Source organism: Thrips palmi, unplaced genomic scaffold, assembly GCF_012932325.1.
Source record: "Thrips palmi isolate BJ-2018 unplaced genomic scaffold, TpBJ-2018v1 HiC_scaffold_6, whole genome shotgun sequence".
Taxonomy (NCBI): Eukaryota; Metazoa; Arthropoda; class Insecta; order Thysanoptera; family Thripidae; genus Thrips; species Thrips palmi.
The window spans coordinates 6,155,467-6,170,531 of record NW_023144633.1 but is presented as its reverse complement, the minus strand read 5'-3'; the positions used below and the strand labels follow the sequence as shown (position 1 = coordinate 6,170,531).

General features: G+C 38.2%; 4 protein-coding genes across 6 annotated transcripts; 2 read left to right on the top strand and 2 right to left on the bottom strand.

Moving 5' to 3' along the window:
* The first annotated feature begins 15 nt into the window (after positions 1–15).
* On the top strand, positions 16–2,452 carry LOC117651818 (zinc finger CCHC domain-containing protein 8 homolog). Its single transcript, XM_034396211.1, has 9 exons — positions 16–158; positions 238–386; positions 565–767; positions 860–1,068; positions 1,190–1,314; positions 1,411–1,597; positions 1,666–1,686; positions 1,782–1,837; positions 1,908–2,452. Exons 2-9 carry the CDS (start codon positions 249–251, stop codon positions 2,298–2,300), a joined length of 1,332 nt encoding a protein of 443 aa, XP_034252102.1. The 5' UTR covers positions 16–158; positions 238–248; the 3' UTR covers positions 2,301–2,452.
* On the bottom strand, positions 2,365–4,009 carry LOC117651820 (probable 18S rRNA (guanine-N(7))-methyltransferase). Its single transcript, XM_034396214.1, has 6 exons — positions 3,836–4,009; positions 3,669–3,706; positions 3,410–3,588; positions 3,132–3,325; positions 2,805–3,037; positions 2,365–2,736 (listed from the first exon to the last, which is right to left on the bottom strand). Exons 1-6 carry the CDS (start codon positions 3,878–3,880, stop codon positions 2,583–2,585), a joined length of 843 nt encoding a protein of 280 aa, XP_034252105.1. The 5' UTR covers positions 3,881–4,009; the 3' UTR covers positions 2,365–2,582.
* On the top strand, positions 3,992–12,797 carry LOC117651817 (rho guanine nucleotide exchange factor 7). Of its 3 annotated transcripts, none has more exons than XM_034396208.1 (13): positions 3,992–4,128; positions 5,201–5,294; positions 5,383–5,515; positions 5,599–5,776; positions 6,001–6,219; positions 6,316–6,514; positions 6,626–6,847; positions 6,973–7,051; positions 7,139–7,275; positions 9,710–9,977; positions 10,061–10,150; positions 11,841–11,904; positions 11,979–12,797. In XM_034396208.1, the coding sequence occupies exons 2-13, from the start codon at positions 5,226–5,228 to the stop codon at positions 12,163–12,165; spliced, it is 1,845 nt and encodes a 614-aa protein (XP_034252099.1). In that variant the 5' UTR covers positions 3,992–4,128; positions 5,201–5,225; the 3' UTR covers positions 12,166–12,797. The 3 variants fall into 3 exon arrangements, with proteins under 3 accessions (XP_034252099.1, XP_034252101.1, XP_034252100.1); XM_034396209.1 differs by lacking the exon at positions 3,992–4,128 and adding an exon at positions 4,784–4,999 and having other exon boundaries at positions 11,979–12,165; XM_034396210.1 differs by lacking the exons at positions 11,841–11,904; positions 11,979–12,797 and adding an exon at positions 11,121–11,802.
* Positions 12,688–15,022, bottom strand: LOC117651819. Its single transcript, XM_034396213.1, has 5 exons — positions 14,767–15,022; positions 14,349–14,472; positions 13,982–14,273; positions 13,810–13,895; positions 12,688–13,733 (listed from the first exon to the last, which is right to left on the bottom strand). The coding sequence occupies exons 1-5, from the start codon at positions 14,865–14,867 to the stop codon at positions 13,359–13,361; spliced, it is 978 nt and encodes a 325-aa protein (XP_034252104.1). The 5' UTR covers positions 14,868–15,022; the 3' UTR covers positions 12,688–13,358.
* Positions 15,023–15,065: the final 43 nt, after the last annotated feature.

The window sequence follows — 15,065 nt, the reverse complement described above, 5'->3', positions numbered from 1 at the left end:
GCCGACAGATGGCGCTAGTGTCGTGATCCTCTATCTCCCATGTGACCAACTGGAAGTCCGTTGTTTTGCTTTTTGTTGTTGTGCTTCAGTACCTAAGTGACTGAGTTTAAATATCTTCTGTTTATTATCAATTCTTGTTGTCGGGTGTACTGTTAGAGGTCAGTGTTGAGAGCTGGCTGTCTCAAGTGAAGTTGTACCAATGAATACGGTGTTTATGGTTGTCATTCACTTTTGCAGCTTTGTGCACAATGGGGGAGAGTCCCGGCAGTCCATCCAAACAAGAAGATGGAGAACTGTCCAACGACGGCGATCTAAGCGATCTGTTTGTGGTGGACAGCACGCCCACAGATGCCAACGACCACATAGATGTACCGGTCTATGATAAGGTAAAACATGCTACCGGTTTGCTTCAAGCTTGTCACTGTTTTGATTTTTAGGTTATGTTTACTCTTAAACTAGTACTGTTGTATTTTTTTTTCCATTTTAATTGTCCTCCACCCGTTTTCTTGATTTTTGTTGTGTTTTCTTTGATTCGTTTTGATAACGCCCTCTTGTTCTGTGCAGAAATTCAGGGAAGTTCTTGATGAAAAGAAAGATGGCCCAGCTATTTCTAAACCGAAGCGTCCCCAACCACCTCAAAGTACCTGTTGGAACTGTGGTGCAGACCACTCTCTTCGCGATTGCACAGAACCTAAAAACTATGATGCCATTAACCGCAATCGTTTACTTTTTAGGAGTAAGCAAGCTGCTCGTACAGGGAAATCAAAGTAAGTGGACATAGGATTGTGTTTTTAAGAAGCCAATGTCATGATATAGTTATTATTTGCTTATGTTTTAAATCGTTCTATTTCTGTTGTAGCAACCGCTACCATTTGGATGATGAACAAAAATTTGCTCATTTTCGGCCGGGTAAAATAAGTCGACAGCTCCAGAGGGCTCTTGGTTTGGAAGCAAACCAGCTTCCACGACATGTGTATCGTATGCGTGTCCTTGGGTATCCTCCAGGATGGGTCGAAGAAGCCAGAGTTTCACATTCAGGCTTGTCTCTATTCAATTCTGATGGGCAAGGTGAGTTTTCACTTGGCAGACAATGTAAGGCTATTTTGTCTGATGTTCGTTTTTATTTTGGGAGATTTGTCAAGGTAAAGCCGCACCAGCTCTACTAATTAATTTGTTTGAATATTTACAGAGGTGGCTGACCCAGAGGATGAAGATGGAGAAATCGTTATGGAAGGTGCTAGAGACAAATATGACATAAAGCAGATAGTTGAATACCCAGGATTTAACTGTCCTTGTGGTCCTGATATTATTGATGTAAGTATTCTTTGATACATTTTTGTAGCAGGCTCCACATTGCTCTTTTTTTCAACTTACTGTACTTTGGTGCCTGTTGTGAAAACAAATTTCTAGGAGACAGACAGATTGAACAGTAGACCAATGGCTGAAAAAGACAGTATTAAATTCATGAAAAAAATGTGGGGGAAGAAGGCTGTGAAAGCTTACAAGAGGAGGAAAATGAATTCTTCAGATACTGTTGCAACTCCATCATGTGATAAAAAGCAGTCTCAATCAGAGGATGTTGAACCGGACTCAGATGGTAAGTTTCTTATGTACATCATTGTTTGACAATAATAGATCAATTTTTACATTTTATTTCCATTCCAGATGCTGCCTCTAGCGGTGAAGGTGCGCTTTTTTGTCTCTTCTTTAAGCCAATCGTTATGCAGTAAGTAACTTAATAGAAAAAAATCAAACTAAGCCCAAATTTTTAATTCTTCCAGACAATGAAACTGAAATAAAAGCACCATCAACAACAGAAGCCCAGTCAACAACTAAGGTAAATGTGAAATGTTTCATCTTTTCTTTTTAACAATTTTCTTTGATTCTTATGTAAATTCTATTTTTAGAGTGAGAAGCGAAAAGGATCTCAGTCACCTTGTTCAGAAGGTACTAAAAAGCAGAAACTTGAAGATTCAAGTGTCTCAGAGAAGAGTGTTGAACCCAGTGAGAAGAGTAGCACAGGTAGTGTGTCTGTGACAAACACTCCGAAAGTTGGAAAAGTAACATCAGTCACATTTGGAACTCCTGTCATAGTTACCTCTGAATATACCAGCCTGCCCTCAGCTGAAAAGTTTTCCAAAAATATTTGTGATGTTATCAACTTTGAAAATTTACCAGATTCAACAGGGAAGTATGAAAAGATGTCAGGGTTGCTCCAGAAAGTGCGATCTTTTAGATCAAGATTAGAGTCACAGTCAGATGAAAGTGAAGAGGATGAAGAGGATGGAGAAGATAATTAGCTAGGCTATGGGGATTTTGATTTGTACTTCCAAAACGAAATGTAGAGTTTTCTTGAGAAAAACATTCACTAGATCTCTTTATTTGAATTTACTGCTATAGTCCTGTTTTTGAAAATTTTGACATACGTAAATATATAAACGTTTCGAAAATATATCTGTTTACAACGATTTTTTAAATTAATTGCTGTCCTTATTACAAATATTTACAATTCCTAGTTAGAGTAAATATATATCATATTATGTTTTTAACAGCCATGAACTGGAGTCCACAGAAGACAAAATCTAGAACTTCACTCTACGCTTACGACCCGTATACTTAGAATCAGGACGTGTCTCTAACCCTTGTCGCCTTCTCCTCTCTTTCTTTTCTTGAATCCACTCTCTGGAGTTCTTGAGGGGCTTTCCTCGAGCATTTCGAGCTTTATTCAGTTGCTCCCTGCGATATAGAATGAAATATTAAGCCTCGAACTGCAAAGCTTAGACCAATATTTGCACCTATCTCACCTCTTTTTACTGTAGGCAACAGTATTTGAACCTCCTTCTGTCCCAAGTGCTTCTGGAAGAGGCATGTTCCCACCAGTCATGAGGACTAAAAAGAACTTTTTAGCCTTGGTACTGTTAGGATAATCAACAACAACACCACCATAGAAACCAGCTTTCATTGCTTGAGTTGTGATTAACTCAACTTGGTTAGAGTTTTCAGGGTAAAATTGGAAAACAGCGCGAGCCGTTCTACTCTGAAAAATAAAAACAGATATTAAAATCGGAAAGGTAAGAAGAAAAACAACTTTTAAAGGCTTGGAATAGTCAAAAGATGTGACTGGGTCCTACCAAACAGGCATTTAATGTACTAAAGAATTTATACAGCCTCTTCACTGGGTTGTGGGATGTTTTATCAGCATTGCACAACCATTGCAAAGCACTAATACTGATAGCCCCATCAAAAATGCCAGCTTGAAATGGCATGCCCTCTCCCATGTCACCAAGAATTAGGTCTCCTTCAACTTCACGGTCTTGAGCGACATCTAAGAAAAATAGACAGACCATGTAAGAAACTTACAAGCTATGAAATTATATAACAATGCTATGTCAACCAGAGAGACACTTACCAAGCATAGCAGGCGATATGTCGATGCCAAGCCAAACATGACCTTGTTCGTCAAGAACAGATCCACTCAACCCTGACCCACAGCCAATGTCTAACACATAGCAGGGCTCATCTTCGGGAAGCAATAAGAGCTCCAGGGCGCGCTCGCTCATTTGCTCTTGAATTTCAATAATTCGTGTGCTGAAAACAGAATGCTACATTGACAAGTCCGACACAACAACCATTAAAATTTCTCTAATTGTACAAACTCAAAAACTCACTTTTGAGAGTATTTCTTCGCTTCATCGTCATTGTAAAACTGAAAATGAGAAATAGATCGGATGATTATAAAATTAAATAAATTAAAGGCAACACTATGGACTTCATAACCTGTCACAACACGCGGTTTGGTCTCCCACTTAGTGTAACGAATAGCGTTTAGACTCACCACTTCTGGAGGAGCTAAATGCTCCGGTCTTCTAGACGATGACATTGTATTGATGAAGAACTCCTTGCAACTTCGACAACAAAATATTTACACGTCCAACTTGAGGCAAGAGTGGAAAGAGGGAGGGAGAGGTGGAGGAGGGGAGGAATAGGGTAAAAACTAACAAAAACAAGCGTGTTGTGTTTGTTTATGTTGTTGATCTTTCAAGTTGAGGAGGAGTTCTAGGACTCTAGTCAGCGTGACTTTTAACGGTCCATTTGACTGCAATTGACGTTATTCCTTTAATTTTAAAAGTTAGTATGATTATGTTCCTCTCATAGTATCTTTAGATCATTTTTTTTTGGTGAAGAGCCAAGAAAATCAACCTCTGTATTCTGAAATTAACCTCACTTTTGTATACTCTACTCTTTCATCGATTTAAATGATAATGCTGGGCTCTATGTACTCCATCCAATAGATTCAAGAATCTCTTTTCCTGTAAAGTTTTGATTGAACAATATCGTATTTGTCTTTCGGACTTCATAAACTGTATGCCTGTTACCTGTTGCTGTTCTCATGAAATACCCTTATTTTTTATTTTCACTTTTGTCCTTATAGTCTCCGTATTCTTTCATTTTGATTGTAAAATTTAATGACTTGCAATTTTTTTTCTCTTTATCTCTTTTGCCTTTGTTTAATACTAAATACTGCCAGTATCCCCTGCTCGGAAGTGCGAGCTTCTCAATTGATCTTATCGGACAGTGCATCCTCTTTGCTCTTTGCCCTCAACTTCATACTGAGAAAATCCACTTGGTATTCTGATGGCTGCCAAAGGCCTCAACCCCCAGATGCTTAGCCCATACCCTCTTTTGAAGGCTGTGGGCTGTGGGCTGTGGGCTGCTACAGCAGTAGTCCGTCTAATTTTAGCCTGTTACTCGCCTGACTGACCTCCCTTTCTCCCCCCCCTTCTTACCCTCACATCCTGCCTACATCTTGTATTGATGTATTTCCCTTGCCTTGATTCAAACTGCTTGTTTTTAAATATTATTGAGATAATAATTGACACGTTTCAAAAGCCACTGCAGTTTATGTGCCTTGTCTTAATATATTCATTAGCGTTACTAGAGGTTTGATGGAGAAGCATTACTGAGCCTCTCGGAAAGTATTTTCACAACCAATTTCTAGGTTGGTTCTTTAAGTGCAAGAGGTTCTTTGCTCTTCATGTTAAAGTTTTGCATTTATTATAACAAAGTCTTTAAAATTTACTGTTGAAAAGTAGAGGATTGGCCCTGTATGTAGTGTCTGAAGTGAGCTGTCACATTCAGCTCCTGTTATGCTGATAGGTTTCAATTCTATTTAATACTTTTACTTATTCAACATTTGCAGAGCTATGTAATACAAATTTAGGACCATGGCTAACGAAGCCCACCCCCTCCTTGTTCAAGCTATCTATTCATTTCAAGGGAAAAATAATGATGAGGTATGTGTGTTTGCGAAATACATAATTTTTATCGTACATATGTTATAGGAAGTTGTTATATTTAATCCCGTTTGATTCTGTTTGCTAGTTGTGCTTCAAAAAGGGTGACATCATTACTGTCACCCAGAAGGAAGAAGGAGGATGGTGGGAGGGAACACTGGCTACAACAGACAAAACAGGCTGGTTTCCTTCTAACTATGTTAAAGAATACAAATTACAGGGTAAGTTGGGCATTTCTCGTATCTTTGTTATTTAAAGTATTCTCTCAAATGACATTTTTTAATAATATGGTTTGTTTTATCAGATACTATGAGCATCAGTAAAGGATCCGGGACTGTGCAGATGCCTGTCGATTTAACAGCTCAGCAGAAAGCATATCGTAACTTGGTTTTGAGAGATATCATTGATTCTGAAAAGGCAAATGTAGCTGAACTCCAGACTTTGGTTCAGAATTTTTTACATCCTCTAGAAAATGCTGGAATGTAAGTTCTAGTCCTTTAAAATACTGTTAAGGTCTTAACATTTACTCTCTTCTATCCATGTCCATATCTGTGTTAAATATAAATCATTTTTCATGCTATCTGTGGAAAGGTTTCATTGGGAAGGTAGAGTACTCTGTCTAATGGTGTCTCTCATGCTGATATGATTCAGTCCTAGATTGGCAACCTGTTTTTGTGCACATGCTCACTATTTTACCAATTTGCAGTTTACCCCGAGAAGAATACCGTCAATTGGTTAGCAACATGGATGAGATACTGGCTGTTCAACAACATTTACTTGCAGCCCTAGAAGATTGTGCCACAAAATTGTCTACAGAACAACGTGTTGGGCGTGTCTTTTTAACAAATGCTCCTCGTATGAAACAAGTTCACCAAACATATTGTGCAGCTCATCCAAAAGCTGTTTGTGTCATTGATAAGTACAAGTATGTTAACAATTTGAAGTTCCCACTTCACTTTGATTTTGCATTTCCATGTTGTAATTGTTATCCTGCTTTTCCTTATCTCCTCCTTTATTGCAGGGATGAATTGAATTCTTGGATGGAATCAGCCGGTGCAAGTATTCCTGGTATACTTGTGCTGACTACTGGTTTAAGCAAACCCTTTCGTCGATTGGACAAATATGCAAGTATGCTTCAAGAATTGGAACGTCATGTTGAAGAGAACCATCCAGATCGAGGTGATACACAAAGATCTGTCAGCATTTTCAAGGACATTGCTGTAAGTCTGATCAAACCGCATAAATGTTTTGGTAGTCAAGTATGTATGCCATTTTTCGCACAAAAGTTGATTGATATTGATATTAACCAGCCTCTTTGTTCCTTGTAACAGTCTGTGTGCTCGACTACAAGACGTCAAAAGGAGCTTGAACTCGAAGTTCTTACTGGTGGTGTGAGGGGCTGGGAAGGTGAAGATCTGCAAATACTTGGAGACATTGTGCACATGGGATCTGTGGCAGTTGGTCCAGATCATCGTGATAGGTACTTGGTTCTCTTCCCAACGACTTTGTTGATGTTGAGTGTCAGCCAACGGATGAGTGCCTTCATATATGAGGTAATATTGTTTTCAAGGGTATGCATTTGTTTCACTAAAGTAGTCAATCAGCCTCGCAGAGCTAGTCTAGCGAGTCACTGAACAAACTGCTTCCGTTGCTTGAAAGCCCCTTAAACATTTTTCAGGGAAAGCTACCATTGACTGGCATTACAGTAAATAAACTAGAAAATACTGACAACTATAAAAATGCCTTTGAAATTGTTGGTGGGTGTAGATTATTAAATAATCTGTCATATTATTAAAAAAAAAAAAAAAAACTTATAAATTTTAGACTGTATTTTATGCCAACAGGTCCTCTCATTGAGCGTATTGTGGCTGTTTGCCAGACTCGAGAAGATCAACAAAGTTGGGTTGACATATTGCGTCAACAAATTCGTTGTGTTCTTCACAAATCATCAAGCCCCAAGTCACCAATTCCTCCACCTCATGTAAGTGGATTAAATCTTCCTCCTGCCTCACCATATGCTAGACTCACTGAGTACTTTGCAAATTTAGTCCAATCTGGTATCATTACGAGACCTTTGCTCAAGAGACTTCTGTACCGTCAGTTTAGTAAAGATTATGAGAACCTTGGTATTCTGGGTGTAAAAATTCGACGAAATCACAAAGTAGAATGTGTCATCTTTCCTCAACCTGTTGGCTTGGCTGAGTGGCAGAACGCAAGTGTGGTTCACATCCCCACAGATAGCAGTGAAGACAGTGGATCCACTCGTATTTTAGAGCGGCAAAACGCCTTTGACATAAGTGGTAGCAGTACGGGATCCACTTCAAGCTCTCCATTCAGTCTTGTGTGTTACATGCCTTCAAGTCAAGAAGGGCTTGATAAATGCTCTCTGTCTGTGCCAAGCAAAGTGACTTTGGAGTATGCAACATCAAAATCAGCTGAATCAAGCTTTGAGACTCAACCAGGCCACCAACCATTTCCATCAACTGTCTGTCAAGATCTTTCTCATCTTAGTGAAGAAGAAGTTGTTTGTAGAGTGGAAAGTCGATTTAGTCTGCCTCCGTCTCTAGAAGCAAAAAGAGGTCTTCCTTTAATTCCTGTTCATACTTGGCATTCAACGTCCACCATTATTTTGCCTCGAGAGAATTTGCGAAGAACACATTCCTCTACTTTGGAGCTTGCTCCAAATGCTCTGCCACATGCAGAAATAACATTTGATCCTGTTATTGTGACAACTGAGAATGATAATTCAGAAGGCACCTCTAGTGCATTTCCAATGCAATCTCACATTCCTCATTGCTTATATTGTAGTTCAGAGCCCATTAGTGAATCTCAGAGGAAGAAGACCAGAAGACAGAAAGAGGTCTCCCATGCAAGTTATGTTAATGATTTGGAGAAACCTGTTTCGGTCAATGAAAAATGTGCATGCTGTGTCCCACAACCTCTGAGTCCCAGGTCGTCTGATTCTGGCCTTGCTGACATTACCTCCCCTGATATAACAAATTCAAATCTAAGGCCAGATGAATGGTTACGCTTGGAATCTTCCCCTGTTCCTGTGGCAAACCTTCCATCTGATAGTGATCTGACATCCATCAGAAGTTATTCATTACCTTCCACCTCAGCCCCGCATTCCAAATCAGCCCGAGTTCATTGGGATCCACAAGACAATAAAAGTCGCCTTATTTATCGGTCTGGAATGTATGCTCATTGGGGCTTGAAGATGCGTCTTCCAGCCAGTTCATTACAAACTATACCATCGAACAAGAATAGTCATCACAGAAATCCTCCACAAGCAGGCAAGAAGTATTAAGTGCTTAATGTGCTTCTTGAGCTAGATAATTGCATCAATTCACATTCCTAAGCTTTGGTTTGAAATGATTTGAGTGCTGCATAGGAATTTTGCAATCCTGTCCTGCTTTCCCTGTTGTGTTTTGTTTGTGGAGTTTGAAGGCGAGTGTGTGGATAAATGACTATTCCCAGTTCAGTTGTTGGCAATATCCCCTTTGAAGTTATTTCCTTGAGTAATTCCTTGTGGGGTTGAGTTCTGTGTGGCAACTTCATTGCCTTAACAGACTTCAAATTTTGATGACTTTTCAATCTTTCTTTGTTAAATGCATGATTAAGTAATAATGTCCATTCAAGTTAAATAATACCAGTAACACAAGAGATTCACCAGTCTTTATACTTGCCTACATTATGTCTGCCATTTCTTTAACACAAGTAAATACCAAGTTTTTGATGCTTTGTGGAGTGATTTCTGTCCAATGAGATGTTCAAATCCATCACATCATTTCCTTTTTTTCTTTTTATTTCTTTGATGATGACTTGTTTTAAGTTTTAAAATGGTATGGGGACACAAAATCAATTATTCTGAGCCTGGTGTCATTCAATAGAACCTATGGAGCAAAGTGACAATGAAATTATAACTTAATGATTGTGTATGTATTCTGTTAATTACTTCAGAGGATTTAAAAAAAAAATGAGAAACTGTATCTGTTGGCCAAGCCATGCGAAAGGACTATTTAGTCCTTCTCCATATTCAAGCAAACAATAACCTGTACAGTACTGCATTGGTGTGTCCTTCTCAGTATACCTTATTAATTACATTGTGTGCTATCAGTTGCAAAAGAACTGACCCTGATACTCCATGCGCAAGAGTTCACCCATATGGCCTCCCTTATGAGTCACTTTCTTTTGTGACCGATATTACCCAGAGTCTTTAATCTTTTTAGATGGATATGTGCATTGTGTAAAGAATTGGCTTTTTGAAAGACAACATAAATTTTGCTCATTGAATGCTTCTTCCCCCTATTTTATTCTCTCCTCTTTTTGAGTTTGAAAAAATTATGTAACTTAGAGTTGTAATCACCATCAACTGTAAAAACTGCTTTTAACCTGTTCCTGTCTTTTTCTTTCAGGGAAACCAACATCAGTTGATTGTGACAAGGAACAGCAGTAACATCAGCAGACCAAGCAATTTGAATGTTAACCACAACATCAACAACATAAACAATAATCATCTCAATGCTGCAAGCATAAACAACATTAACAACAATAATTACAGCAGCAACTCCAGTGTAAAAATTTGGACTGCAACAAACTTACGACCAGCTCCACCTGTCAGAATCACTTCTACTTTGACCAGAGATGATATAAGAAAGTCTACCCGAGGACCTCGTAAAATTAGTGAGTATTACTTGTTAATAAAGTATTTGGAACTAAAATAAAAAAAAAATGTTGCTTGTCAATGGTGAATCTTGACTTTGCAGATGACAAGAGTTATGAAGAAGATGCATTAGTTCTCCGAGTAATTGAATCATATTGCACAAGTGCAAAGACTCGGTCCACAATCAGCTCAGGTGAGTCCTATTCTGTTTCAAAGCTATATCTTGGTTCTTCAGTTTTCTTGCCGTACATTATAGTAATCTATTTGAATGTTTACTTTGCCTGGCGACTTGACTTTATTCTGTCAAGGCTTGCTGCTTAATTCATGTATCAATGGGTATACTGAATGCTTGAAGAATTTTGTTGACCTAATGACATTATCAAACTGAAGCATGCTTTGAGGCTGATATTTGTATCATAAAGTGCCTGCTTGGAAAATGTACAATATATTCACTTAGAAGAGATACTCTGGTCTATACTCAGCTCAGGTAGCTTTGGCATATTGCACCCTCTTTCACCATTTGATGTATTTCTTGCATTTTTGTATTGTACAATATTTCACTTTGATGTGGACTCTTTAATTTATTCATAGTTTACCTCTGTACTTGTACTGTCTCTCTTAGTTAGTAAATACTACACCTATTGATTGTATGTCTGTATTGATGTAGTGCCATTTGTTTTCTTTCTTAAAGAAAAAATTAACTTAAAAACAAATGTTTGTTACAAACACTGTTGCGTGCAAAATGTACATATTTTAAAATAATTGTTTACAGAATTTTCTGTTTATTTACTCAAACTTCGGATCATTCCTTAAAATGCTTGTGTTGAAAATATGTGGCCAATGCATGGCTTTGGAGGATGATTATCCTATCTGTTGCTTTTTCTGGCCTATGTGCATATGCTCATGTTTTTTTTTCTTTTCATGCTTATTTTTCTTTGTTCAATACCTCTTGATCTAGTTCTCAAATCTTTTAGTCTACTATCTTTGAAACTTCAAGGTTCATTAATTTTGATGTAAAATAAATGTTGAGAATTGATGATGATTTCTCATAGCTGCCTCACTTTTGTGGGTATGCTTGTGTGCGTGAGCCTGTGTGTGTTTTGATGCTCTTGTTTTGATACCCTTGTTTTGTTTGTAAGTGTTGTGTTGTCTGTTATGGACAGAACCTGCATCTTCATGGAACACCTCTTTTGGGAGTCAAGAGCCTGGTGCTCGCGGCACCCAAACAAGTCAAGCCAAAGGGAAGCACAAAATTCTGAGCTGGCTCCTCGACTAGTGGCTGTATATTTCAACAAGTAGTCAATGCATTAGTGTTGTGTCCACTGGTGTCTTAAGTTTATTGTTGTAAGAAAACATACGTTTGATGTGTGGATTTGCTCCTTCATTCAATATTTATTTATTTTTGATGATTTTGTCAATTTGTTATTTGTTGTCTTCTTTTGGGAATGGCCCAAAATTGTCCAACAGAAAACTGTTCAACATCTGAAATGAGATTCTGATGTTTAAACAATGTGGATCAAATTATTGAATTTATTTTGAATGTTTAACATTGTCATATATCTTAAGTCTAGTCTTAGGTTGTCTGTTAGGACTGAATATATTATTAGCTTGTGAGCTAGGTATTTGTACAGTATGCCAAATGTATCAAAGCTTTGATGTCTTGAAATTGTTTTGGGGATGTGTTTGTGGAAGTGACCAACACGTTGCTTTCTTATCTAAAAACAAAAGCAGGCTGTGTTTGAATAAATGTCATTAGTTACTTTTAAAATCTTGGAATGAACTTATGGCCAAGGTTTAATTGTTATCATCTTGGAGTATTTCAATTACATAATAATGCACAATGTTTCTTATCTATTTTATTTAAAATCGTCCTACTGTTTTAGCTCTTCTGGAGAGTCCATCTGAAAAAGGAGTGTTGAGTTCCGTGGCCCTTCAAGCAGATGATAAGTGAGTATTTGGTGTCTCCAAATGAATCATTTGTTCCTTTGTCTTACTGCTTCTGACATTGTGTTTTCTTCCAGAAATGTGCTGGATGCAGTCAACGCCTTGAATCTGAAGGTAAACGACCTTCAGGGGCAGATCAACACACTAATGCAACAGCTCGACTATGAGACCAGCGCCCGCCGTAGTCTGCAAAATGTCATTCATGCCCACATCACCTCTGCTCAAAGTAGCACTCATTCCAGTCTGCCCCTTTTAGTAGACTGAAAGCGATTTTCTTTCTTTCTTTTTTTTTTGGTCTGTTTGTTTTGTTTGCAAATACTTTGCAGTTAAGGAATCGAAGCTTAAGTGTTCAAGTTGATGGATGAGTCTTATTTTGTGAGTGTTGTTTCTTATACGTGGTATGTGAAGCTTGTGTAGGCTTGTATTGTGACACTAGTGAACTTGAGTGGTGGAGGCCAACTCAAAAGAGATCCATATTTGGAATGGACAGTCACACATTATAAAGCTCTAATTTTAGCATGTCAATCATCACTTATCAAATGGTAATCTGAAGAAAAAAAAGGAAACTACATAGTTTGCTATGTTTGAGTTTAAACTGTCATTTAACTGAACACTGTTCATATTTTGCTGGATTGCCTTTTTGTCAACCTTGGCAGACAAAACTGGGAAGCAGCAAGAAAGTGAGGCCGATTCATGAATTGCTGGTACCTGGCCTAACTTATGTTGTGATAGGAGAATACCTGTACTCTGTACTTCCTCTTGAATCAATTTATTCATGACATCATATTTCAACAGAAATGGTTTCATTTATTGAATGAACTTAAAATGTGCAAGTGATACATGGATGCCAAATATTTTTACAATTTAACAACCAAGTATAATATTTTCCTAGAGTATTTACATTTGTTTCTATTTTTCCTTGTTCACTTTCAAGTTATATTTAACGGGACTAAATAAGTACTCAAGATTTTATTTAATCAGTGAATAACTAACTACATGGCATTTGCGTTAACATAAAACTCCTAAGCCTCAATTAGCACATTATTGTCTTGGGCAATTCATACCTTTACAACACAGCATTTTTCACAAAATTGCAATTTTTGCTATTGAAACAGACTATTTATTGTACAACTACATGCGTAAGACTAGATGCCATTTTCTTACATGCATTAACACACCAAGTGTTATATATCATGAACAAGCTATACATATTTGAAGATAATACTGCTGTTTAAGTAGTCCCGCAATTTGAGTATAAGTTTCCATGTTACATAAAAAAAAGACAATACAAGCAACAATAAAATTGAAATACAAAACAACATACATTGATATTCACAGAGTTACAGATCATAAAATTATGCTTCATGGAATGGAAGATAACTACTTAACAGATAACAACAACACATGTTTAGACAAGATAGCAATAATCCAAATGCAACATAAACACCGCCTTATCACTAGTCCTGAACAGCAAATTGCAATGATTTCCCTTTGGGATCGTCAAACCGCAGCATAGGTTTAATTTCCATCATAGCAGAGATGGCAAATCCAAGAATACCCAAAAGGATAGATGTCACCATCAATCCAGACAGAATTGGAATGGTCATGAACTGTGGCCATTCGGCCTGAGGTCCGGAAGTGGGCGTTGGAGAGGGGAGAGCCGAAGAGCGAGGGGTAGATGATGATGGCGTAGATTCAGTGGTGGCCTTTTCTGCGGCAGCTTCCCCCTCAGCAACTTCTTCATTCTCACGCTCTACCTTTTCAGCCTCAGTTTTTTCAGAATTTTCTTGGGCTTCACGAATTTTTCTTGATTTTATTTCCTCCTCTACATGCTGCAGAGGGAATCCACAATTAGTAATCAAGAGTCTCGGAACATGGTTCACATCTTGCAATGAATAAGTTACATACCCATGAAGAGTGAAGAGATGTATAAATTGCAATTACATGGTCATGGTTGTGGCGAAGCCCTTGATAAATGTTGTAGATAGTAGAGTCTGGTAAAAAGAAAAGACTCTTATTGGATTAAAAAGCAAAGACTACTTTAACTAGTTCAAGGAACTAACATATGCATGTGGTTTACCATGTCGCTTGAGCAAATCCGATCTGCCATCACTGACTTTTGCGTCTTCAAGATTCACCCTCAGGAAATTCGAGTATGGGGTATCCTCACTAAGGATAGGGATGCCCTCTGGGCCAAGAATAGCTTCATTCCAACCAGGATTCTGTGGAAACATGTGTTCCAAAACTGCTAGAGGGGAGTCTACAAATGGTAGATACAATAGACTGGCATCTCCAGATTGTGAAAGGTTGTGCAAATTTGGGAAAGCTCCTCGTCCTGTGTCATCTTGCCAGCTTAGGTCTTCGATGCTTAGCTGGAATCATTCAATAACAACAATTATATTTACAGAGCATGCAAATATTTCAGTTCAATAACCAAAAATTCTTACATTTTCTTCAGCAAAAACAATAACGACAGGGTCATTCTGCAGTTTCTTGGTGAGGACACCCCTGAATTCCTCTTGGCTGACCTTCGACAGCACTGGGATGGTGTTGGGTTTACTCGTCACATCTCTGCAACAAAGGAAATCTAATCAGAGGGATCTATTCAGTGGAAAAAGCTTTAAAGGGCAAAGGCTCATTGAATGTCAAAAAGACTAAAATTTAAACAATGAACAAAAACAGAAATTTCAACTATGCAATGTGACAGATTATTGATCTTGACATAACCTCGAACATAGTTTATTCCCCATAAATTTTAAATTGTCATCTTCCACAATGTTCAAAAAGGTGAGGTTACATCTTGATCGAAGAAAATTGAACACCTCTGATAAAGGAAAGAACGTGTGCAGTGACCAAAATCCTCACCTGAAAGAATCCCACAGAAGGACAGGGACCAAGTCGGCTGAGAGTACACACGGGGCGATCACGCCTAAAACCAGCAGCCCGAACACGGTTGATATGGACATGATGAGCGATTTCAGGCAACGTGCTGTTAATTCACTGAAGCAGGTTGCAAGAGAGCACTGCCTCACGACGTACAATTCAAACAGATGTCAAACTCGCAGACAGAAAAAATACTTTGCACCTCCCTCTCCCCTCGCTCCCCTAACCCTTCCCCCTCTCCCTACCCTTCGCCTCTCTTTAGTAAGAGAAATTTTTACCAC

Bases quoted from the DNA above. Each gene is read 5' to 3' on its own strand.
- LOC117651818 (XM_034396211.1), top strand. From the start codon at position 249: ATGGGGGAGAGTCCCGGCAGTCCATCCAAACAAGAAGATGGAGAACTG. The intron at 1,069-1,189 runs GTGAGTTTTCAC...GAATATTTACAG, and splicing joins ATTCAATTCTGATGGGCAAG to AGGTGGCTGACCCAGAGGAT. The intron at 1,598-1,665 runs GTAAGTTTCTTA...TTTCCATTCCAG, and splicing joins TGTTGAACCGGACTCAGATG to ATGCTGCCTCTAGCGGTGAA.
- LOC117651820 (XM_034396214.1), bottom strand. From the start codon at position 3,880: ATGTCATCGTCTAGAAGACCGGAGCATTTAGCTCCTCCAGAAGTG. The intron at 3,707-3,835 runs GTGAGTCTAAAC...TCTCATTTTCAG, and splicing joins ATTTAGCTCCTCCAGAAGTG to TTTTACAATGACGATGAAGC. The intron at 3,038-3,131 runs GTAGGACCCAGT...TTTATTTTTCAG, and splicing joins GTACATTAAATGCCTGTTTG to AGTAGAACGGCTCGCGCTGT.
- LOC117651817 (XM_034396208.1), top strand. From the start codon at position 5,226: ATGGCTAACGAAGCCCACCCCCTCCTTGTTCAAGCTATCTATTCATTT. The intron at 6,848-6,972 runs GTAATATTGTTT...AACATTTTTCAG, and splicing joins TGAGTGCCTTCATATATGAG to GGAAAGCTACCATTGACTGG. The intron at 7,052-7,138 runs GTGGGTGTAGAT...TTATGCCAACAG, and splicing joins AAATGCCTTTGAAATTGTTG to GTCCTCTCATTGAGCGTATT.
- LOC117651819 (XM_034396213.1), bottom strand. From the start codon at position 14,867: ATGTCCATATCAACCGTGTTCGGGCTGCTGGTTTTAGGCGTGATCGCC. The intron at 13,896-13,981 runs GTAAACCACATG...TCTTTTTACCAG, and splicing joins GGATTTGCTCAAGCGACATG to ACTCTACTATCTACAACATT. The intron at 13,734-13,809 runs GTATGTAACTTA...TTCCCTCTGCAG, and splicing joins CATCTCTTCACTCTTCATGG to CATGTAGAGGAGGAAATAAA.